This window comes from Zootermopsis nevadensis, unplaced genomic scaffold, assembly GCF_977971745.1.
Source record: "Zootermopsis nevadensis isolate Lab colony 2312 unplaced genomic scaffold, Znev_1.0 Znev_ptg000022l, whole genome shotgun sequence".
In the NCBI taxonomy this organism is placed as follows: Eukaryota; Metazoa; Arthropoda; class Insecta; order Blattodea; family Termopsidae; genus Zootermopsis; species Zootermopsis nevadensis.
The window spans coordinates 12601852-12628958 of record NW_028259154.1 but is presented as its reverse complement, the minus strand read 5'-3'; the positions used below and the strand labels follow the sequence as shown (position 1 = coordinate 12628958).

The 27107-nt window shown below is 36.4% G+C and overlaps 1 protein-coding gene across 2 annotated transcripts in view; it reads right to left on the bottom strand.

The window, feature by feature from the left end:
- The window catches only part of LOC110832657 (lachesin), a 509136-nt gene that overhangs the window by 190393 nt on the left and 291636 nt on the right, over nt 1-27107 (bottom strand). The window contains exon 2 of one of the 2 annotated variants that reach the window (XM_087353324.1): nt 23645-23752. In XM_087353324.1, coding sequence (XP_087209450.1) covers nt 23645-23752 — 108 coding nt within the window. Of the gene's footprint in view, nt 1-15908; nt 16058-23644; nt 23753-27107 lie in introns of those variants that run through there. The other variant, XM_022069833.2, reaches the window with a different exon arrangement.

Here is a 27107-nt window from a genome sequence, read left to right as displayed (position 1 = left end):
GGTATTTACTGCCTCAATCAATAGGGCTCATCTCTCAGGACTCAGGGCCAGGGTTCAACAAACGAAGAAACAGACACATTCATATCTGCGGCCATGAGAACCTCAAATCTTACAATTCTACGTTCCTTTTATGTTAGTAATAATATCGTTTTAGAATTCAATTTTAATTAGATCACATCACTCTAAAATATGTCTCAGGTTTCTTACGCTAGGAAACGATACTTATTTATTTTCGCAGTCAGAGCAAAAAAGCGGGTTATTTTATTATCTTCACCTGAATTATATTTTTTAAAATGTTTCTTAGTCCCCAAACGCCGTCAGTAATCCTACTAACAGTCAGCATTTTCGAGTACAAACCATGGTCCTGAAACTAACAATTGAATTAAGTCGATCCATATCTGGGACATGTAAAAACAAATAATCAGCAACACCCGATTATTCTCAATTCTTCACCACTACCACGCTCAATGTACACTGTCATTTGATCTGCATGAACTTTTCATTTGAGAAAAGTTGTTAAAATAACCAAGAAATAAAGGCTTTATGCCATAACCTATATGGTATTTGTTTTAAGTACAAATCCTTTCTAGAATCAACGAAATGAAAGCTTAACATTAAAAGTAACTAAAGTTTCGACAACAGTGTATGCCAGTATATTTGAACGTTAGTGTAAACACGAATCGCAAAGCATTCTACACCAACAGATTAGGCCCAACGGCCTATTTTCGAAATGTGTTGCATCCAGTTCTCCATCACCTCAATGAACCTTACATTCACTTATTGCAGACATAAAGCCAGCCACTATACACTTGATGTGGCAAGCAAAAAATGTGTCTAATTACGTATTCCACACATCGTAAAATATGTTTAAAACATTAGAAGATTTCGATATTTTATGTAATGTGTCAATGTTTTTGTAGACGGGCCGTGTTTTTTGAAAGGTCGTATTAATATTTATGTACTTCCAGAGTCGACTACCGCACAATTAATTAATTTCATGTACCTCGTACAAAGAACGCTGTCTCCGGTTTTAAAAAAACGTGTCAACTATGCTTAAAAATCTAAGCAACAATTAATTGTCTCCATGGACATAAGAATAAATTTAGACACGTTGTAGCTCAAAAACGTGAGACAAATAATAAGGAAAAAAACATCAGAGACCTGTACAGAGGCATTAATAACTTTAAGAAAGGATATCAACCCCAGACCAATTTGGTAAAGGATGATAGTGGCAATTTGCTTGCAGATCCAATAAAAATTGTGAATAGGTGGAAAAATTTCTTTAGCGAGCTCTTAAATGTTCATGAGACTGGTGATATTAGACAGATTAAAATGCATACAGCTGAACCGTTGGTGCCAGAACCTAGCTTAGATGAAGTGGAACTAGCCACTGGGAAGTTGAAAAGTTACAAATCTCCAGGAATTGATCAGATTCCAGCCGAATTAATTAAAGCAGGTGGCAAAGGGTTGCATATGAGGATCCATAAGTTTATTCAGTTAATTTGGGATACGGAAGAGATGCCACAGCAATGGAAGGAATCCATAATTATTCCTATTCATAAGAAGGGGGACAAGACTGAGTGTGGTAATTACCGAGGAATTTTGCTGCTATCAAACTCATACAAAATTCTATCCAACATTCTTTTGGCAAGATTAACCCCATATGCGAATGCAATTATTGGGTATCATCAGTGTGGGTTCAGACGAAACAGATCAACGATTGATCAGATATTTTGCATTCGTCAGATACTAGAAAAAAAATGGGAGTTCGGTAGGACCGTACATCAATTATTTATAGATTTAAAAAAGCCTATGACTCTGTGAAGAGAGAAGTGTTATATAATATTCTTATTGAATTTGGTACACCAAAGAAGCTAGTGAGTCTAATAAGAATGTGCTTAAATGAAACCTGTAGCAAAATTCGAGTAGGTAAATATGTATCTGAGACATTCTTCATCAAGAATAGTCTAAAACAAGGAGATGCTTTGTCTCCCTTGCTCTTTAACTTTGCGCTAGAATATGCTATCAGGAAAGTCCAAGATAGACCGGAGGGTTTGCAATTGAACGGGACACAACAGCTATTGGCATATGCTGATGATGTTAATTTATTGGGGGACGATATAAATACAATAAAGAGGAACGCAGAAGTTTTACTAGAGGTTAGTAGACAAGTGGGGCTGGAAGTAAATTCAGAAAAAACTAAGTACATGTTAGTATCTCGTCATCAGAAGACAGGCGGGCAAAATTATCTTAGGGTGGCTAAGAAATCCTTTGAAAGGGTTACAAAGTTCAAATATTTGGTAACAACAATAACAAATCAGTTAGTTAGGAGGAGACTAAATTCCGGAAATGCTTGCTACTTCTCAGTTCAAATTATTTTGTCTTCCCGTCTGATTTCTAGGAACCTAAAAATTAAAGTATACAAAACAATAATCTTACCTGTTGTTTTGTATGGGTGCGAAACATGGTCTCTCACTCAGAGGGAGGAACACAGATTGCAGGTGTTTGAGAACAGGGTGTTGAGGAGGATATTTGGGCCTAAGAGGGAAGACGATGGGGCGTGGAGAAAACTGCATAATGATGAGCTTAGAAATATGTACTCCTCCCCCAGTATTGTCAGGGTGATTAAGTCAAGAAGAATGAGATGCGCGGGGCATGTAGCGCGCATGGATGGGACAAGAGGTGTGCACCGGGTACTGGTTGGGAAACCTGAGGGGAAGAGGCAGCTGGGGAGACCTAGACGTAGATGGGAGGATAATCTCAGGCGGGATCTATGGGAGATAGGAGTTGAAGGAAGCTGGATTTTGTTGGCCCAGGACAGGGTCCGGTGGAGGGCTTTGGTTAATTAGGTGATGAACCTTCGGGTTCGGTAAGCCATCTAGTTAGTTGTAGCTCAAAAATGACCTCCGATTACATTAACGCAACAAAAGTGTATGTGAGGTAACATAAATACAACGTATGCAATATAAGTATACTCCAAACAGTACACCTTTCAAATCTTGCATAAGTCTATTTTTAACATCAACTTTAATATTATCTTGGCATTTAGCCTACACCTACATCCTCCAAGTTAGTACCTTCCTGTCAGATTCTTCGACTAAAATTTTGTAAGCATTTATCACCTTCCACGTACGCTAGGCCATCTCATCCTTGTTGATCTGACCGACCTGATAAAGTTTGGTTACAGGTGAAAATTACGAAACTCCTCTTTACATGTCCTCGTCTTTCATTGCCATCAGTTTCTTCCAAGTTTGGTGGAAATCACAACAAACTACATTGAACATTTTTGACTGCAGGCGTTATGAGATTCTTACCACATTTTACTGTACGGAACTTTCACTTCAAGGGAAATGTGAAACTGAAAGAAAACCTAAGATAAAGTACGGCGAGAGAGAGACAGGTAGATGGCTCGGAGAAAGGTGACTGTACTTTGCATGCGCAATGGCGTTTGCGTCCAGAAGTAGAAGCCTCACGTTGAAAAAGACGCAGATCAACAACAAAGAATTGAAGGAAATGAATTATACAGCATATTACGTGGCAGTGGGAGAACCGAGAATTAACGTAGTAGAAGATGAAACAGACAGAAAATGAGAACTAAAGAACGGAAAGAAGTTCAAGAAGTTGAGAAGATTCAACAACTACTTCGAGAGTTCTGAGTTTCTCCATTTACTTCCTGTTGTGTTGTCTCTTTACGTTTCCCGGATCAGTAAACTGATTCGTTTGTAGACGTTTCCAAAAAGCTTTTCCTTCAAGCGGTAAGATTCTTACGATGAAGGATCATGCAATTAGAATGTCAATACCATCCAAAGAGGACATGCGGAACGAGTGGGATTCGAACACGAAATGCCCGGGTTTATACACCTTAGCACGGAAACCATGATGATCCAAATATAATTCTACGAAATATAAATAATACGTTTCAAGATTTATAGAACACAAAACTACGACGGGTAGAACAGAGAACGTACTTACAAGTAAAACTTTTCGTAAAATATTTGGTTTTGGGAACACTGAACCTACGCATAGACCAACTTCATTACATGTTATTTACACAGTGTTATTAGGACAACTGCATATAATTCGTACTCAGCACTCCAGAGGTCCTGGTTTAAAATCTAGCCAAGGGGCAACATACCTGATCGAATTTTTTTTAAGTTTCCCTTAATCCCTCCAGACAAATGCGAGATAGTACATCGAATTAAGCAACGACGCCTTCCAGATCCTTCTATATCCTAAATAATTATTCATTAATAATCCTGTCATTCATCGTTATTTTGAGAAATTGACGATACCGCTGAATAAACCACATAGCAAACAGAAAAAACATAGAAAATTATCTCGGGTTAATTACTTAGAATATCTGTCGTAAAAATACATAAAATTATATACTGAAATTCCTTGCAAAGGAAGCCACGTGGGAGACAAAAAGTTGAATGGGACAGTGCCGTAGCTAAAACGGCTAGTCACACGGCTGCTTACAGCTTAGGCGAAGTCAGTCAATTTTCGATTTGTGGTGGGAAATGTAACAGTGTGACAGTTTTATCTCGGAGTGTTTTGGTTTTACCCGTTAGTATAATTCTACCATTGAGTCTTGTATCATCTGAGGAATAGACAATGGGCCCATTAGCGGTCACTTACTCATGAACATGGTCTCACCTCATATCAGCAGTAAAAGAGAAAAATAAGAAAACTGTTCACTTACATTTGCATCAACAGCATAATCTATTCAACCTTTCTAATACTTCAATAATTTTTGTAGTCAAAGAGACAAATCCTGTACAATACATCGAATGTCTCGATTCACTTCCATTCACCTATAACTTGGTGGTGTAGAAGCAACATCGATACATCACTATTACCGAATATCGATCCTTTATCGAAATATTATTTCAAGTATACTAGAAGTTTAGCGAAACTTGTGGGAGGGGGAAATTGGGAATATCAAGTAGAGAAAGCCATGAATATATTATGGGATTCCTATGAATAACTTGTAACAAGAAGGAGAATCCAAATATCTGCTAGATACGAGCAATGTACAGAAAGATATACAGGAATAGTAATAATCTATACATTTTCACGGTTCTTGCAAATTGAAATTGGGCGACTTCAAAAAGATAGAATCCTCTCCATTTCATGTGTCACAGACCATAAACATTGCAACAACACTTAAGGCTAGCTGTGTTTACCAAAATTCGTTCTGGTACAGTGTCCAAACATCATATTATTGAGCATAAACATCAACTGAAAATAAAGACTAATCCCTTCACAAATAAAACAGTAATTAAAAACAATAACTTTACATTGTTTTGACATAATAATAAATTTAGGTAATGAAAAACGTCTTACAAATATTTGCTAATATTCACGTACTTGAAATTAAATATTAATTGAAAATGGGCAAATCTATAAGCTACTTGGGCCTCAAAATTGTTCGTGTCTTTTAAGATAACTTTGTCCAAATAAAAATCCATGAAATCGTACGGTGGAGTGGAGGAAAATGTCGACAAAATCTTAACCTCAGTAATATTCTGGTTGGTTCAGAGGTTCACGTTCCGGCCGATTTAAGTGGCGAAGACAAGATTATGGGAATCGAAATCCGATAGTCTGGTCCGCAGACTGTTACACTGTTTGAGTTATTTCGACCGTAGACCTTGAATCCAAAGCGCCGGCAGCATGACCCTCATTCGAATTAGATGCTTTTTAGTCAAAATCTATTGAAAGTCACTGCCCTCTCCAACTTATGCATTTAGTTCGATACGAAATTAAACAACAGACGTAATTTACGTACATTGATCCTCAATAAGTACTTAGTTCCTTTGTTTGTTATTTATTTATTATTACAAGACATTCTCAATTAACTTATTACGCAAACGGGAGAAATTACAAATGCATATAGAATTATTTTAAACGAAAATAACTGAAAATAATCTTGACAATAATTTAATTATAATATTAAAACGAATGTTATAGAAATAAGTTGTAAAGCTGTGGGTGACATATATCTTACTTATGATAGGGATCACTGGACAGCTGTTGTGTACACTGTAATATGCAATCGGGTTCCATGAAAGAAGTTCTTGACTAGAGAAGTGACTCTCAGCTTCTCAAGAAAGAATATGGAGCGTTTTATTAATATTCCAAATTTCTTTGAATCCGAAGTATCGCATTGAGTGACAAGGTGCACTATAAAATTCTAAAAACGCCTATGTAACAGTACTGGATTATTTTAAGATTCTTTCATAGAATCCCAGAGATAACCATTGTTAAACGTAAGAAAAGCCAACTTAAGACCCAGAGTTCGAATCTGGAGCAGGACTGTTAATATTCTGTTAAAGGTATACAGACTTAATCTTTCAGGTGGTAACAGTGTCAAGGGGTGGGGGTGTAAAATTGGGATACATGTGATGACGTGGATCATTGCTTCCTATTCATGGGAATATTCATTATGATGACACCTACACATTGCCTGCTATTAAATGTAGATGGAAGCCACAGACAATGCACTGTTCTATGAATATATTACAGGCTAATTAGCAGTAATTAGTATCTTCTGGGAATCAACACTATGACCCGCTCTGTTAACAAGTTGCAACATTACACTGAGGTTTGAATTTCACGTGTGAGGGTCACCCAGAACTACTCTGCTATAATTATTTCTCCTCCTTAAAATTGTAATGAAGAAAACTGAAAAAATGTCACCATATAACTAGACGACTTTGGTTGTATACGCAATATGCCCTCCCATATCCCCTTTGGCTTTATACACTAATGATAAATTATTTCGTGTATGTATTACAAGCAAATAATTGTAATTGAATATCTTTTAACGGAGAACTAGCGGAAACCATTCACAAAGGACTGAAAGGCATGTATTCAGACGGCAGTGTGAATATAGTCACTGTTTAATGCTGAGTAGTAGGAAGTTGGAGGTGAGGTGAACATAAAAGCATCGAGGAGCATTAGAAGGCTTTTACTGACATTTTTAGCTGCCATTTTGATGACATTCCTACAGCGATATCTGTCGGAATATTTCGAAACCTCGTACAGCGTACACAGGAAACTTTAAATCTATCATAAATGTTTTATGGTTTCTCTGTAGGAGTTTCTTTAAAAATCCTGGTGTGGGTATTGCTTTCTTCCCAATGGACATATATTTCTGTACTATCGTTTTATATTATAAGAATCTGACGAACTTCAGATAGCACTGCCAGTAACGGTAGATATTCAGACACTATTTCAGGAGTTCTCCGTACTACGACAAGCGTAACGAAATATATTTTCCATCGGACGTATTTAATTAACGTGACAAATGATTTTTAAATAAATGGCCATCCACGTGAATGTCGCTCCGTTCTTATAACCACACAATTCACGACTCACTCGTTCGCGACTTTGGCGTATAGAGGTTGAAGGACATTAGAAATGATAACCTTATTCTCAAGATTACTCTGTTTTGGACGTTGTGCCGTGTAGTCTCGTAAAAATTCATCAACATTTCAGAAGTACTTATTTCATCCACCATCAGGACGATGTCGGAAGCAGCACATACCTATAAACATCGGTCTATTTCAATGTAACTACGCAGCGCAAAATCCAGCCATCTTCATACTCACCAGCGTGAAAACCTAAGTCTTATAAATACTATATATAAAACGAAGCATGAGTTGGAAAAATACTGATGAATAGTGAGGACAGAAATATTTTGAAGAAGGTGGTGACATATTTGAAGATAACATTGCGACGTACAAAAAAAAACTGAAGAAAAACCAGGAAAGTATCTTAGTTAGTACAGCCGAAAGCAGTCGGTTCCAAAAGAATATAAGTCTAGTGAGCTTGGTTACAGTAACCTGATGATTGCCAATCACTACCATTGGGCAGTCTATGATTCTCTTTACATATATCACGTAATCATAATCCGCCTAGCAGAAAAGAAACATTGTTTCAAGAGTAACACAGTGTACAAAGTACGCTTATGGTTTAATAGCATTACCAAGTCGAGCGAAAAAACGAACTAATTTTACGTGTTGATAAGCTTCTTAATGTACAAGAAAAATAGCCCCATAAAAACTTCACCCACAGCCATCTGCACACAGAACTCTATTCTAACGTACTTTAAAATTAATTCCCCTTAAATACAAAGTAATTTATTGCTGGTACGCCTAAGCAAATGGAAAACTGGTGTCTCACTTTGTTTCCCTTCTTCATTTCCCAAACCTTCCATAAAAATAATTAAAATTCTAAACTTTAAGAGTACCCATACCTTATTCGTGGTACTTACTACAACCCTACTCCAGACTTTGTCTCTTCTACCCTTCAAAGCCCAGTTGTAACTAGTATCGTATGTCACAACAACGCTTTCAGCATGTATGTATGCGTTTCGTGCACTTTTGAGTCTAAAAAGCTATTATTTTCTTAAACAACATTAATCACTAAAACTTTATAACGGCTGTGTGATGTTTTCTTTGTGACACGGGCTTAATTCTTAAGTATTATTTAGACGATCTTCAGCTTAAACTTAACGTCTTCATTCTTGCTTTATCCTTACCAGAAGGACAAGCGGGTAATACCTGGGAACCTTCTAACTATAAAATACTCTCTTATTTATCCCCCTTCAATTTTCTCTTTGTTTTTACTCTCTTGTTATCCTTCGTAACTCTCCCTCGCTTCAGCTTCAGTTTGAATATTTCTGCAACTTTAGTTTTGTCGTCCGCATAGTTTACACACAGCCGAATGCTATGCGATCATGATCGTTGGTGTGGCAAAGAATACAGAAGTGGCCACGGTAAACTGAAGAGATTAGAAAAAAGCCATAAGATAGCTCAGTTAGACTAGCAGACATCTAAACTTGAACCGAGGACATCAAGTAAAATAGTAAAAAATTTCTGAAGTCAAATGCACACAGGTTTACACAGACAGGAATAAATCCTCCAAGGATTTACACTTCAGAGGACGTCCATGACGTCAGTAGGATTTGAAACCGTTGTCACAGGAGCTGGGCGGGCAGAACCATGAGAGTATCAAGACAGCTCTGACACCTCTCCAAAGAACTGTGATGAAAATAGAGTACCGATTTAACTACGTATCTTCTATCATAACAAAACAAGTTTCATTCATATACTAATCAAATACATAATACATCTTCTTCGAATTCTGAATGTACATGATTGAAATATCTGCATATTTATTGATTAGGATTTGAGGTTTTCACGGCGTTGAGTCCAAAGATGGCTGTCTTCCGGGTTGTAGCGCCGTGTAGTCTGGTAGAAGTTTATCAACGTTTCAAAGGTCCTTGCTTCTTCCATCATCAGGGCGATTCACTGATGTTCCTTACGAATTTTTCCTCAGTCATTCGAGGAAAATTTCGGTATATTACCTTAAATTAGGCAATTGACGCTTCCATCCATATTATTTCTGCTTCTTTATTCATTAATTATTCTACCATTCTGCGTTATATAGTTCTGAACTACTAGAAGCATCCTTAAGAAAATTGAAATAAATAAAAAGATCATAGTCGAACATTTAATTCAACACTCTGGTAAAGGTGATTAGAACGGGTTGTTACTAGAACCACTGCAACTCTCTTAAGAAGCAGAAGGAACTTATGGTCACTGGATGATTCTGGACGGTTAGAGGCTACAAGAAAAGTCTGACATCAACACAAAACTCACGTGCTCTGTATATAAACAGATATCCCAGAAATGGTCGCATGGTGTAAGAACTTACAGCAAGATATTTTTCAAAAAGTTTGAAGCGAATACGGTGGTAAGAATTAATCAAACTTAATTATTTTGATAATAGCATCAACTTCATTCCCTGATAATGACGATAACAGTGAATCTCCGAAACGTTGGACTTCGCTCCAAACTAAAGTACTTTATTAAAATTTAGTCGCCGAGAAAGCTTTTACAGTCTTATAACATTCATTTCTTAGAATCCAAGTACACAGATCAAATGAGAATATAAAAATACTTCAGCGGGCCAAGGCCTTAACCGTTAATTACAGTGTTCATAAAACCCTACCACTGAATCCTATCTTGAACATCCGAGTATGTTATATTTAATAAAGCTACTACACGCAGGTTTGATCCGGTTTGGCAGCATCACATGTCACTTTAATAATATATAAATAATTACAGTGTGCCAAGTGCCTGGGAAATTTTATAATAATTTTGCATATACCGTCAGCATAAACCTTCGACAGTCACTGGCGTTCTATAAACAAAGTCGTAGAAATTCGATTCCCATAAAAATATATTACACTAAAATAATCACGTAATAAATTTTGTAGGTTAAAAAAATACGCAAACAATCAAACTGATTCACTGATTCATATTATAGGAGTCTACATCCATGGTAACTTAAATTAGGTAATTCCAATATACCCTTTACAAAGAGCAATCAGGTTGCAGTAGACATATAAACAGTAATTAGACCTGGTAATAAACCAACTTTCCCCCTTAATCCCTTACATTTTCCTCTATCCCATCACATTATTCCCAGTTAACAACTTTCTTTTGTCAGAAACGCCAGTGGATTAAACATGTCTATCGATTTCCCAGGCAGGTATACTATATATGTGACAATATTAATATTGTATACGGTTAAAGAAGGCCACGAACTGCTACTGCTTCCATGGCACTAGTAAACAAAGGGCTAACTCGCCACGTCACTTATATCACAGCTCTATTATTAAGCCACAAAGTTCGAATAGCCTGTTGTGTTTCTCTTCGTACTGTCTTCTTAGTTAGATTTCCTATCCTTAATTTAATTATGACTCTGGTCTTAAGTATTACTATGGAATACAATGAAAAGCCGTGCATATGACAACTTTGTTCGCGAACAACAGAATCATTTATTACTGCTAAAGCGAAGACAAACAATATGATGTTACAGTGAAGACTGGCTTAGAGCGCCAGCAACTTTAAGAATATGGTTTCAGTATTATATACCTTAAACTAACCTGACCTAACTTGACATAAACCTAGTTAGATGTCACATTCTCACAGTGGCGTGTAAGGTAACTGTATTTTAAGATGTGTTGCCTTTGTCTGCAAATTTAACGACGTTTCAGGAGTCCTTACTGCCACCAACATCAACAACCCATTCCCTAATTATGGGACAGTACGCTTCTCTGAAACGTCAGTCAATTTCAACGAGACTACATGGCGTAACACACCAGAAGACATTAATCTTATAAGCTTCCAAACTAAACTTATTTACACTTGTCGAAATTTTACAGCAACGTTTATGCCTTTATGCAGTCAGATCTTATCTTACAAAAATGCATTATATATTTTACGTGTTCTAAAATTATACCTTTATATTATTGGATATCTCGTATATTTATTCGTTCTATTAATGGAAAGGAGAAAATCTGTTGTCAGTATTCTTTCATTTAGGTAAGTACGTGAACATTTTTAATTATTTCACTGTAAGAACAAAATGCGATTTCTATTACAATAATTTATCAGAATAAAACGAGCAGATAAACGATTTATATCCAATATTTAAATAGTATATTTCCCTTTTATTATACAGATTTCGGTAGTTTGTATGGCGACAGTGTATCCGATAAGTCAATCACACCGTAATCAATTTCCATTAGACCTAAGTAACTAATCAATGTCCGCGACGGGCCACCTTAACTTCTGGTTCACAGATCTCCTGAAATTCAAGGAGCAGCGTAAGGCAACATAAAGGTTTCTTAACGTCAAAATCAACCTCACCTTCAAGCGGTGAACTCCATTTCCAGAAATAAGTCTCCGACGAACACACAATGAAAATTATCTACATTACGAAAATAAAAAAGAAACATAACAAAGGAAGGCCTTCAATGAAGAAAGTTAATCATTTATGGTCACGTACGTCTTTAAGAAAACATGGAAAATACTGTTTCGGTACTAGGCAACTGAAGGGATAAACATACCATCAAAACCATCTAAATTTTCAGCTGCATTTAAATGAAAAGCGATTTTAACTTTTCTCTTCATATTGTAACTAATCTGTAGATTTAGTCTATTTACCTTAAAATATTCATACGTAATTTTAGCAATGGAAACTCCTCAATGTCAATAAAGGGATATCATGCCAACTTTTAATTTTCAGGCCGTCTAATGAAAATGTTTGATAATTTTTAGAAATGAATTATTGTACAGAGATCGCATGTATAAATGTCAGTATTTAGATTACGAAAAGAAAATTTTACAAATATTTATTATGGACGCTTTTAGGTTAGGTTCTTTCTGTGTGTTGTATAAAAATGAAATAAAATATGAAACATTCATTTGGAACGTGTAATGAACGAATGAACTGTTTGTTTAGGACTCTGCTTCCTTCTAAATGTTAGCGAGAATTTACATGGGAAGTTGAAACAAGAAGCCATCTCGTATAATTGTGCCCAATGCCAACTGCTTGCTGGAAACCGTACGGGCATCGTAATCCAAGCCGTTCGGGGCAGAGGGCTGGGTATTACAGATGTTTTCAGAGCGTAGTTTCTTAAGTAGATGGCACGCTGGACATTACCGTCTTTCGTAAAATTTTCAGCATTTAAATATTTCATTTAAAAGTTTGGAATAACGTACTGTTCAGATATCTGGAACTTTACTTCGACACTTTTTTCGGCTCTATGAGCCTTTAGAATATGCACGAGTCTTGTGATGACTTATTTTAACTGACGGAAAATAAAAGAATAAGAACCACGAATTAATTTAAAGTGAAACTTCACAAACACGCCCGTGCTCTTATGCTTCTGGGGTTTTGTTGGATCTACAATTGTTGTACTTGCGTGTAACAAAAAATAAACTGTGTTTCAAATTGGTAACCATAAACATATAAAACTGCTTATTGAGTATCTGACAATCGGTATTCCCTTGCTACTATGGTTTATCTCTTATTTGTTGCTTTATGTTGATCGGTGTGTAAAGGTAATGCTCATACCCACAGAGGCATTCCCATTAATAAAACATGATGCCTCTTCCAAACATTACCAAAACCTGTCATTAGATTCGAACATCATAACAGGAATGTCTTCTCCAAAACAGACAACGTTCACACATAATTTATTAAACCTCTTTCAATAGAGACATTTGATTCTCTGTGGAAAACCATACTTATTAATACGTGCGTGGTTAACTAGTAATCGAAACAGCTATAAATCAACTCATCCTCTTTCAGTTCCATAATGCAATAATTCTGAAAATCGCCTATAAGTTTGTAAATTGTTAGCAGAAACAATCAAAAGAGCGTGTGGGTGAGGTTGCAGAAATTTAATTTTCCTACAAAAAAGTACAAGCGATTTTGAAACCAAAATTCACAGTAACTGAATTCATAGACAAGAAAATGTTGCTGTTTCCATTTTAAATACAGACAACATTTTCAAATTTTAATATAATTCCGTACCAAAACTCTGTATATATTAAATGTGTTACATACAAGCCACGTAACTAATCTAAAACATATTCAACTTCACTGTCTTCAGTATTTTGAACGAAGTACGTCTCTTCTCGTAAAACATAATTATAATCGATAATAATTACTCACTTGGAAAACAAATGGATTCCATTTCGGTAGCATATATGAAGAAAGATAAACATTATTTTGCATATTCCAACATTTCCACCATTATCTATCTTTTGTGGCAAACATGTCACTGCTAGCAACGTAATAATACGAGAATAGTGAGCAATTAATGCATATGAGTCAATTTGGAACTCTATTAGTAAGTACTAGGAAAATCAGATTTATAAACCTTTTAAATACACTACACTGTTATGTTTATTTGCGTCTATTCTTCATGCCGGGCGTAGATGTGATCAAATGGCCATGCCCCTCCATTATAACAGCAAACTGTGATTAAACAAACCACCACCAGAAACCTTTCTGTTCGATGCAATGGAAACAAAGAGACCTCAGATGTGCGAACAGACACGCCCATTTCTGTGATGGGAAAATTAATTTTACTGACATGCTGACTCATAAAAGTCTTACTTTGTAAGCTATTATTTCAAGCATTTACAACACATACAACTACTTGATAATTCTGATAAGAATCTGTATTTTCAATAGGTAACATCAAGGCACGCAATTTTATTACACTTCGATTAAACTACCGAGTATTATAATTAAAGAACAGTTCAGAAGCCATAGGATTTTAGACTTTCGCGGCGAGTACAATCAATAAAATCTTCTCGGGCAATCAGCCGCGTTAACTGGTTACCGTAGAAAACCGAGGATTCAGTCACATCAGAAGCCTGAAGATGGGGACAGAGTTTGTTCCCGAAACGTCAGTTTACTAAGGTAACCAGTTAACGCGGCTGATTGCCCGAGATTTTATTGTTCAGAGGCCATGCTTACAGAACAAGAAATAGTATAAAATGGCATTTGAAATGTTAACGTTCTCGTCAGTAATAAACACTCAAATAAACGTTTAGATGTACTATGAAAGTAAAGATTCATACATCCTTAACCTTGGAACTATTTCAGACGACTAGTAGCATCACGCTCAAGCGGCTTTACACCTGATGTTGACTGTGTTGATACTGTTCGGCTCCCAGAACCGGTCATGGCCGCAGCGCGAATCAAATGTATACAATATTATATTGACTTGTTCATTTATTTATTGTTTAAAAATGGAAGGATTGTATTAAAGTAGCTACGCAGTGGAAAACAATAAATTTAACCGACAATTCTGAAACTTGGCATTTATCAACGTAAAAATTCTCGGAAGGTCAACTCCATGTAAACTACTAAACATTATTGGACGAATCAGTGTATATTTTGACGTAATAGATAATGTATTCTGCATTCGTCATATCCTACCATAAAATAGGACAGTAGACAGTATAAATTATGATCGAACGAATCCTTGGATACTCTCACCTATTCACGATAAACACTATTCTCACATCAGCAAAATGTACGTAAAATGTTAGTAGATTATTCTTCTCCTGGTGAGCCAGATTTGTGGGGAGAAGATCACAAATTAAGAATCGGTTTTTCAAATGATAAAGCAGAAATTTTGAACGATAAATTTTCGGACAGACCAATCACTTCGGTGAGTGAGTTAACATAATTCATAAAATGGATCTACAAGTATATTTTAAACTAAATGTAATCTGGGTGAAGATATTTAAACAAAGGAAGCTATTAAATTACACATGTTGTAAAACAACTGAGTAATCAGATATTTTAATGTTACTGGTTATTGTTAAAAATATTCGTACGAAAGGGTTCTTTGAATTTTAACTCTTTCAAAATTCTGATCTCAGTGATTTTATGTGACGCAGGCAACGTTTTTAATGGCTTGTGTTACGACTGGATTCAGAATTGTTTACAAAGTGAAGGCTGATGTTTGGAGTGACAAACGGACCAGAATACAATGACATAAATAGAAGTACGGAATATATTTAACATGCTTAAAAAGAAACGTAAAATCTTAACATAATTTCTTAGTTCTGTGGTAATTTTTAGTACACAGCCTGATTCCCTTCGTTGTTATTCCTCTAAACCAGTGTCGGTTATACCACGGCCGAAGGCCCTTTATTAACTACAATTTCTTATGACCACACGGTGTACAGACTTCACCGCAACAGCAAAATGTAAGAAAATGAGAAATTTTAATCGATGAAAATTCTATTTTGGACTCCAAAAAAACACTTATAACATGTATTTAATGACGATTGCTGTCTTCTCGGTTGTTGCACCGTGTAGTCTGGTAGAAGTATACCGACTTTTCAGAGGTCCTTGCTACCTCCATCATCAGGGCGATGATGCCCTGATGATGGAGACAGCAATCTTCAGATTCACCGTCGTGAAAACATGAAATTTTACATATTATGACTTCGACGACAACGACTACCACTATTTGGGCTCTATGTCAATTGTGATTTGTTTAGAAGAAATCAACTTACAGAATCTCCACACACAGGTAAATTGGCCAGTTCTTCTACTACCAGTACGCAACACACACACTATTCACGCGTGCTGTCCGACGAGCCGTTGAGGTCCCCAACCTTGGAGTTTTCCACACATACAGCCCTCGGCTCTCAGCACCCCACTGGACAGGTCGCTGGCTCCTCAGCCAGCCACTACGGTCCCGAAACCTGGCGCTCTTCATACATACTAGCCTACCATCTCGCTGTCTCTGTACTCTACGTCTCACTAACTCACTGTTTCGCTGTCCAATCTTTCAATACGGTTCACTTTTGATCTAAGATACCCTTTCTGCACTCGGGGAGTTGACTTTTTATATTTGTCGGCCCAGTAGTAGAAATACAAAATACATACGGTCCGATACATAAAGGGGCCTCTACTGCTTACAACCTGAAATGTTAACCTTGCAAACTTTGAAAAAAAAAGTCAGAGTGCGGTCGTATCCTCACAATTTTGGAGAGTCTTGTTGTATCTGTCTTCAGGACGAAAATAAGGACAGTGTCCACAGAACGTTGATAACCTCACCTGTAACTAAACGATATCAAAACTCAATGACAGAATCCAAACAAAACCCTATTATGTGCGTGTGTCAAGCTAAAAGTTCGTCAGTTCCGCTACAAAGATCATCTGAGTTCCATAGCACAAATGCAACTCAAGTATAGTTTACGAACAAGTATCAACACTCTTCATTCCCGAAGAGATAAAGACGAAGTCTGTTATAAAATATAAAGACAGATGTCACATCTACATTTTGGTCGTGTGACTTACGTGCGTATGAATCCCTCCAACCCGAAAAAAATACAGAGCTGTCATTATACCATACATTTCATTAATTTTCGCACCCCCTGACCATTGAAATCAAATCCCAGAGTGTAGTTCTTCGGTGTGTTTTGCAAATGCACCCACCAGGTTACATTTATCACATTACTATCGTTATTCAAAAGAAAACGAATACCAATTAGAAATAAATGGGCTACCATAATATTCCCGCCATGGATTTTAAGTTAAAATAAAGTTGCTTTCACTTTTAAACTGTCCTTACCAAAAATTTTGTACAAATTCCTCCAAGAATAGAAAGCTAGAACTACGAGATATTGTCTTACAGTCAACTGTTTCTTGTATACCTACTGAGATATACAACCACAGCCAAATTCTGAGAGGTCAAGCACATCACGGAAACCTCTTTCTACCCACTACTATTTTCATTATACCCTCACAAAAGAATCCAGAAAGTCAAAATCTATTCTAAAATCCTTCTTTAAAAGAACCAGCCTTCTAGTTAAATTAACATCGTACCAGAATATACATGCAATGGCAAAAAAAAAAGACAGAAGAGGACGGAAGAAGGAAAAAATACGAAATTCTCAAGGGAGGCTAGTCCGTGAATGAGATTCAGTGTAAAGCAGAAAATAGGGAATGAGGGATTTGCAAGGTAAATTGGTCTTTATGTGGAACTAGTAACACTAATGTCCGCCTGGTTTCCCTGACACAATGGGGCGGGTGTGGCAATATCAACAGTTCTCTCGTAGTTTTGATTAGGCCGATATTCAAACTAGACCACTCTTCCTACGTCACACTTTACAGAAAGTATCGGTACCATGCAAAAGTGGTGTAACTTACTATCATTTTCCAATCAAATACGAGGTGCGATCGGAAGGTTTACAGACTGCGCCTATAAAAACCCGTACACTTATCTCAGGTATTAGATTCATCCATCACCGTCGAAGTAGTTCCCCTGGGAGTGAACACAACGATCCCAGCGCCGCTGCCAAGCCTGGAAGCATCCCTGGAAATCTTTCTTTGTCAGCCTGTCAAGCACCATCTGCGATTCTGCCTGAATCTCTTGCCAAAGACTCGCCAAAAGGGCTACGGAAACCTATGAAATGCTAAAACAAGCATTTGGGGAGTCCGCAATGGGTCGTGCACAAACGTTTGTGTGGCATTCACGTTTTAAAAATGGCCGAACCTCTGTCGATGAAGACGAGCGTTCTGGACGACCATCTTCGAGCACAACGCCAGAAAATGTTACGAAGATTCGGCAGGCCATTCACGAAGATCGACGTCGTACCATCAACGACCTGTCAGCTGATTCTAGAGGACGGAAGCGGCCGTCAAAGTGGAGCAACCACAACTGGCTGCTGCATCATGACAACGCGCCAGCGCACACCGCCCTCAAAGTTCGGCAGTTTTTGGCCTCAAACACCATGGCCGTCACCCCGCACCCTCCTTATTCGCCGTGTAACTTCTTCCTCTTCCCAAAGATGAAAATTCAGCTAAAGGGAAGGAGATTTGAGACGATAGAAGAGATTCAGGCAGAATCGCAGATGGTGCTTGACAGGCTGACAAAGAAAGATTTCCAGGGATGCTTCCAGGCTTGGTAGCGGCGCTGGGATCGTTGTGTTCACTCCCAGGGGAACTACTTCGAGGGTGATGGATGAATTTAATACCTGAGATAAGTGTACGGTTTTTATATATATATATATATATATATATATATATATATATATATATATATATATACGCGCAGTCTTGAAACTTTCCGATCGCACCTCGTAATACCTCGAACCTATCTTATCCGGTGAATTTGCACCTGTTTCTCGCAATTGTCACAAAACGTGATTTAAATTGTCGTAAAAGTAAAGAATAACACAGATTACACTTGAAATGCCTGTTATTTCTTCCCTGGAGCTGAAAGTACATTTATATATACTTATATTCAGCCATTACTTGCATTTTAACGATCAGATCTGTCTGTCCCAGTAGCTGGTTCTGGTAAACACGGTAATGCACATTAGGTGACTATAAAATACAGGGAATTTATAATAGCTGAGATGTTAGTTTCTTAAGTGAGACTCACTGTTGTTTGTTCGATAAATAAATCCATCGTGGCAGGAGATGAAATTAAAAATGTTAAAAAGTAAGTGAAATGGATTTCAATGCAACTGAGGTATTTGTAAATTTGACATCGTAATCAGGTGGCCACAGAACAGAAAAAAATCTGTATAATAAATATAACAAATGTTACTCACGATATTTCAGGTTCTTACTTAGACGAATGTGAAGGCAATTACCGTCTGAGACGTTGTGTCTAGTAGAAACTGATCGACGTTACGCTTAGGCCACTATTACACAGACCACTAGGAGCATTCACTACACAAAGATTGGTTCAGTAATTTAATTTGCGTCACTCATTCAGTACTCCCTCTTTACGTGTTTTAAGTAGAGAAAAGTTGTCTTTATCTTGACACCGAACGCTGAATAACTTGCTCCAAGTCTATTTACGTCTACCCATTTAACCATAAAACATCCTGACAAGAGAAGGAGACAATTGATTTTCTGAAAACGTTCAAATAAATTACCACCGGTCTGTACATTTTCTACAATCGTTTTGTAAATTTATAACTTATCCCACTGCATCCAGTTTATAATTTCAAAATAAAACGGCAAGTTAATATTATCGTCGAATGTCAATCACTTTTATATTTCCACACAGATCAATCCAGTAGAAAAGTAAAAAGAGCTCTCTAATCTGAAGCCAATGAGATACCCCAAATCAACACCTGATGTTTACGTATTACGACAGGAAATATATGGGCCTAAAGCTGCTTGAGTGCATGTATCCACGAATACCCTGAGATGTAGATGACCAAACTCAACTAGCGTGTGCCTCCAGTCAATTCCAAACGAGTTTTTCTAGAAAATAAGCTTCATTATCGTGTGCATGTATGTAGAACCGAACACACACATGCGATATTTAAGGTGACAAAGCCCAGTCTGATGTCCAAAAAAGATATTAACAAATTTGGAATAATAGCTTGCCATGATCTAAAAAAAAAAAAGAAACTGAACTTATGTACTTATTTGTGACATTATCACTAGCATTGTTATCTCAGTAAGACCAAATAAATTTCATAAGAAACATTTGGGCACTTTCTACGAAAGTCCTTGCGTTACTTCCCTTAATTTCTTTCTTTCCACTTTTTCTTCCTTCGTCTTCGTTCTTGTTTGATCTATCTCACTCCCTTGAATCTTTCATTCATTTACCGATGTCTTTATTTCTGTAACCACAGAATTATTCTCACCAGTCCACGAAATTTGGAGTTTTCTGCAATATTTAACGTTAATAATTTACAGAGATTTTTTAAAAATACAAACACATCTGTCCCCCTCAACCTGTCCCATCAAACCTCGAGCAGTGGATTATAATTTATTATTAAAATACACAACTACCTTCGAGCCTGCTTTTGTAAAAACCTATTTTTAATTAACCTAGTTGAATGCAAAACTGTGAACATGACGTCTTTTCCTTGCAATCCCGTTAAAATTTCAACTAATTCTCCTATATAAATGCATGCAATTTCATAGGACCGCATTTCTGTCATTGTTATTAAATGTGTAGTACATAAACCCCTATCTAGAGAGCACTGTATGCAATCTGCTTACGTTATGTTCTTGTATAATTAACAGGATGTTTCCCCATGGAAATAAAAGCCTCATTAGGTGAATAATAATCGAACAATATAATACAAGCAAAATCCCCCCGACAACAAAAAATCATTTAATACGGTTGTACAACTCTCCCCTTGCATATTCTTGGGCATATTCTGCTCAATGATCTTCATTCCAAATCACATCGTCTTCGGAATTTATCTCTGAGCGGTAACTTATTGACAAGTTATGTATAAAAATTTGAATAATTTGAATTTCTTCCTCCTTCGTTACCAATAAAATATTCGCAATTTTCAGTAGACAGTTCTGGTTATTTGCTCCATTAAACCACATTCTGAGTAAAAAATTTGACGGTCTACATCATAGCACAGGTTACATTTCGTATTCCTTCTTTGCAACATTTTAACTTACCCACAAAATTCTTCTACTTATATTGTCTTGATGTCAACACGAGTGGAAACATTCAAACCTACTCTAATTCACTGAACACTGTCTTGAAAGTACGTCCTCTGCAATGTGACATGCCTCAATAGCCTTGATGTTCAATCGTTACAGACATAAATCAATAGTTGCACAGCTGCGTGGATCAGAACATATATCGAAAACACAAAAGGACCTTCACTAAATTGATATTTACATGATAGTTGCATCTTAATGATAATTATTATGTATACCTACATCACAAGCTGAGGACAGCAGAGAAATGACGATAATGATGATGATATCAGTTAATTCAGTTAATCTTAGTTCTTACTTAGCTAGATAATTTGAGAATTCTGTTTTGACGTTGTCCACTTTGTGGATAAAATATAAACACATTCCAGAGTTCTTAAGTACGTACACACGCACAATTACACAAAACACACCTGGTCCTGAGTTTATACCTGTTATGGCGTAGGGTTATAAAGGTTTGTAAGAACAAAATAGAAGGTTTCTAGACCTTAAACATTTCAAACAAATTATTTACTTATTCCATTACTCCCCTGAATAAACTGTCGATAATCTTTAATTAGGCACAAAGTTGGTCAGTTAATTATTTAGTTGGTTAGAAAGTCACTCTATTAAGTAGTTACTTAAGTCCGTTAGTACCAGCGAGACGGTAATTAAATCTATGCTTCCTAAAAACAGAATAAATTTGATAAATCTCGTTGTTAGGCTTACATTCGATCAGTGGCTCTTCTTAGTTGCTCTCACATGTCTTACTGCATATAAATTCAGACAAAATATATGCATGATTCTGCCCTGTTTGTTTTTCACTTAAAACAACACCACCTGCGCACAAAATTTGTGTTAGCGTCGGTAACTTTTTATTCAGCGTAGAGTCACTTAAAACTTTGCACGGGAACCGTAAAGTTAAGTTCCTCTTGCCAAGTTCTAATGGAATAGGAGTGGGGCAACAGGTTTCTTTAAGGGACTATATAACCTGTAGATTGCTTACAAATGAGTTTTTATGCCTCCCCATAAGCATCATCACAGCAAGAACGCTACTTCAGACTAAAGCAAAGACGTACGGAACCCGTCCTTCGTGATACATACACACGTTTGTTCGTCAACATCGTGTTCGCAAGCCAACGTAACCTATATTTTACCGACGCGATTTGTTGCTAGTATAATTATCCAATCCCACTTAAAGTAACACAATTTTTTTCAATTAATTACTATTTATTTTTCAGAAATAAAGTAGAGACTCTGGAAATTATTATGAACCGCTATACGGCCTCGCAGCGTGAAGCATTTGTTGAGTTTTACTGCTGAATTTCATTGACGTAGAAATAATTTACGGAAATTTTATCCCCCGAACGACAGCAGCGAATCTTAACGTAGAGGTTACATTTTCTTTCAGTACATGACTCAGATGGTGCAAGAATTGCATACAAGACAACATTAAAAGCACCTAAAATATTCCCGCGCTTTCCCGCACATGATTAATTACTCGCCACTCTGTATAAAGTGGAATCAGAGGACTCAAAGTCACTACATAAAAATTCTGTAGCAGGCTTTTTAGTAACACAGACCCAAGAAGACCACGAAAAGTTTCACTCGATATCGACCATAGTCAAGATCTGTTTCGGATGGGTTAACCTCCCGTGTAGGCCTACGTCACTGTAGTCCTGCCATTACACTACCCAGCTCTAAATGAAGGCTTTTCCCGTCGGTCACATTAAATCATAATGAGTAAAGTGAATGCTGGTGTTTGTGCGTCAACGGAAACCACAGAGTCATCGCACAGCGTACAGACTACCTAAAACATGTACAACGCTCTACTGGATTGGCATAAAGAACTTGAAATTTGAACCTGTCTACACGTCACCATACAATCATTCGAGCGATCTCTAGCGGGATTCTGACAGAGATTGGCAGGTTACAACTTCAGTGACAGAATTAAATAAACTACTATTACTAACATATGCAGGTTTCTGGGCAGATTTAAGGAATTTGTGAAATGCTGTAAGACTGGCATACTTTTTTCTTGTTAACTTGTACGATAAATAATAGACATTACTGTCGACAGAGAGTGATAGGTAACATAACTTACATACGTCGAGTGTGGATTTGAACCGATTTGCCCGTGTAATGTCCACACCAACTTGTGTTCTGTAAATCCATGCTTCCGTCGCATTTCTAATACAAACTGGCTGATTGAATCTGAAGTCGCTTATCTTATTTTGAAGTGCGAACAGACTTTTTCCAAGTAAAATTTACCGGCGTGTTAAAAACGTTTAATGATTTTCATCTTATAATATTCCTAGCACATTCTTAGAATAATTTACATAAGAGTTTATATTTTCAGAAATTCTTTGCGCTACTCCGACTGTGGAGCAAAGTGGCCCCATGGTTTCCTTCAGCAGTTTCTTTAGCGGTCTGACATTCTAGGAACTTTTCTATGCTTCACAGATGGTCTAAATTTACAAACTAAAGCTTTCTTTTAAGTTTTGATAAACATTTTGTAAATGTTTGCTGTGATATAAAAATGTTTCCTTAAAACTTGTTATTTTTGGAAGTTTTCGCATCTCCGCGGAGCACCTATTGAAACCCATTTGTGCGTTCATCCATACGCATATACCACGAGAACGGCTGAATGGATTTTCATTAAATTTGATATCGACGTTATACAATATTAGGCTACGCCGAACTCATACTGTCTGATTTCCCTTTAATACCAACGTGATTGACGCTTGAACTTTTGAGGTGAGAGTATTACCCTCCTCGATGACGTATCACAAAATATGCAAAAAATAAAACAAATAAAAAAATCACCACTCACCTAAGTCGTCCACTTCACACGGCAGTACGAGGGTGTCGCCTATCACTGCCCGAAACGTCTGGCCGTGCGACAAGAAACGTGGAGCCATCGTCACATCAATTGATACTCCTGCAAGAGAAAGGATCGACATATTAATACAGGGACATAAGCTATCAAATTTCAAAAGAAGTAAAACTCGCCGGGTTGTCAACGTACAGTGAGGTTATTTGACGTCTGTGCCGGCTGCTGTTCCTTTACTACTTGCGCGATTAGTGTCTGCTGCTGCTCTTCCTAGACCTAGTGGCATAGCCGCCAATTATCCCCACTGTCTTGACCCTTCTGAGGTTTTAATTGAAGGTCATACTATATTTCAGTATCTTCATTGTAATGTCTTGTCTTGTCCATAGATGACGCCAACGAAAAGTTGAGACCCGCAGTGCACAGGCACTCGAAGAACGGGTCGTTCCCAGTATCCCATTGTAATGTACAATCTCTACTCATAATTAACATTGTTTTCCTACACTGTATTGTCAACATATGACAAACGAGTTAATTTTCACATATAATATCAGATTGATAAGTTGTTTAGAGATTAATAGGCAGGTATTTGTATAACAAGATACCTCGATTGTAGCACGGAATGTGTTAAATTTAAATACATAGTAAAACAGAAATAATTTCGATAAAAATATATATTAAGTTCTTCTAAACAACTCTAAAACTTTCACATATATTTACATATAAATGAGCCTAATTAATCTAGTCTTCTAATGGGAAAGTGGAAAATAAGAAGACAGTTTAATTTATTGTATTAATATTAAGTAATTTATATTACTGAAAATATGTAGGCCCATAGAAAGGCAATTTTAGAGGAAATTTATGTGATTAGATAATTTTTTTTAGTTGAAAACGCGTAGTTCATTGTAAAAGTTAAAATCACTATTTAGAATTGGAATAATTTATTTTCGTTGTTCGGTTGATAGGTTATGATAGGTTAGATAACTTTTCCAGGACACACATAATTTTTATTTTTATTATTAATCAAATACTTTTGTTATTTTAATATTGGGTAATGTAAATACTGAGTATTTGCACTGTCTTCGTTCTATGCAGATCGTCTATATTCGACTGTTTACAGTGCAGTCCGTCATCCTTAATAAAATAATGAAGCAACGAAACAAGCAACCAACCACCAATCAGAATCACTGTAATATCAGTCCAGAACACATGGGTTTATTTTCGCTACCCTAAGAAATACATAATTACATTACTTATGTAACTATGTAGTTGGCAATCCTGTGGTTCATCCATGAGCTGACATACATCATTAATGCTTCTGAGTCAGAGTAAAGCAACTTAATATTCTTGACAAATAAGCAAGACTATAACTTGGTTAACAAATGCGCTAACACTTCTTTAGTATAGCAACATTACTCTGTTCATTAGACTTCAAAACATATTCTGACTTCTGAACCAGTTTCTCTGACTTTGCGTCAGATCATGTTATATAGGAAGGACTGAAATTCTGGTCTAGAATATTCCAGAAGCAACAGTAATTTCATCTGCAACAGAAACGTAACTTCTGAAGCAGTTTGAACCTTCTACTGCAGATGAAGCTATGTAGAAAACATAATTACTACGTTTGCAAACAATTTGACAGCTATAAAATACCTAAATGCTCTGAAGTTTGGCTCGGATTTAATTAAATCAATTAAATTATGCTTACGTGTATGAAGTGGACTACACGCATATTTGTAAAACGTTTTTTCGTCCACAATTTAGGAATATACAAACTAACAATTCAAAAATTCAATTCAGAATTAAAACCCTACATTTAAAACAACATAAACACTTCTTGTTTTAAACCATATTAACCCTTTGAACCTAAGATCGTCTAAATAATATTTTTGAATTCAGCTCTACTGCAAAGAAAACACTTCATTCCAAATATCAATTTGTTAAATTTTTAGAAAATAATCGCTCTTCAGAGACAGAATCACTGGGCTTCAATGGATTAAAAGTAAAATTAAATTAAGTGTCGATGTAGGTCTTCAGGGTTTCAACACTGAAGACGGAAGAAGTATGTTCCTCCGAAATGTTACCTTCCGACACGTCCACACGGCGTTACGACCCAGAACACCAATATCACCATCTTCACTGCCATGAGAACACCAAATCTCTCATTTATATTTATTATAAATATTATTCAGTAGTCTAAAGCGCACTTAAATACAGAATGTCACAAAATATGTATACACACTATAATACACAGTATTAAACTTTAATCATCTTTACAACGAAGCTAACGGTGGTCATTTTGAACCCCTACACTAGATTCACTAGTTCAGTTAGTGTCATTGCTGACGTATGTAATGGTTTAATTTATTAAAATGTCCCTTCATTCAATGAATGTGTGTGCACAACCTTTTTGGGAAATTCTGTAAAATGGTAATTTTTTATGAATTTATAGACGGTTGTATCCTTAATGTTGAAAACATTTTTCAACAACAGATCTCATTCTGTAATAAATGAATTTGAAGACAAATGAGGGCAGCGAAATCGCTATAAATTAAATCAACAACTCTGCGTTTTCCAAACTAGATTACATAATACAATACTGCTACTTCATCTGTTCTTGTGCAATTGTTTAACAACAATTAGTTTATTTCATTTGTCCTTTATTCAATCATTCTTTTCATGCTTTATTACCCGGGACTGCGTTTTCACACTTTATAAACCACGGTATGAAATATGTTCGTGCTCCATCCAATGACATAAAGTCACAAATTTGTACCAAGTTAACCCCTAGCCGCGCCATTTTAATTTACTCTATGACTCTTTCTTAATTTCCTCCCGTTCTCTTTGTATCAGCCACTTTGTCTGTCTGTCCGTCTGTGTGCATGTTTTATTCCATTACTACTCAAAATTAATTAAAATGTGATGCTACATTAAAGCTTGTTTGGTTAGTTTTTGTCTGAGTCAAGCCTGCATTATTTGCGATTTCATATCCAACGTTGTTTTAATTTAAAATATTAGCCAGCGTCCAAAGAACGTATATGACATAAAATTAGACGTCATGCATTTCGTTAAAATATTTTTCATGAGGTGAATATTTGATTAAATACAAGGGGAAATAATTCATGTGTATATGAACTGTCATGTGTGTATATTATTGATTTGTTATCGCATCAACAGAAATTATGACAACGCAATGTATACGTCTATCCGCTCTGTCTATTACTTCCATAAAAATTTTGTATCTGCAATAAATTAAGATAAAAATAAATGTAGAATATATTCTCGAAAAACAACTCTTTCAGAAGAAGCGTATATTTTATTTCAAAATGCAACACCAAACTTCTAGGTGTAGTGGGTGGTACTATTGCTTCAAACTGGTTCAAATATTGGTCGAAAATCTGCTATCCTAACGATATCGAGTCTTACCTCAGTCACTTTATAAATTTCGGTATAGAGGTCATACCTT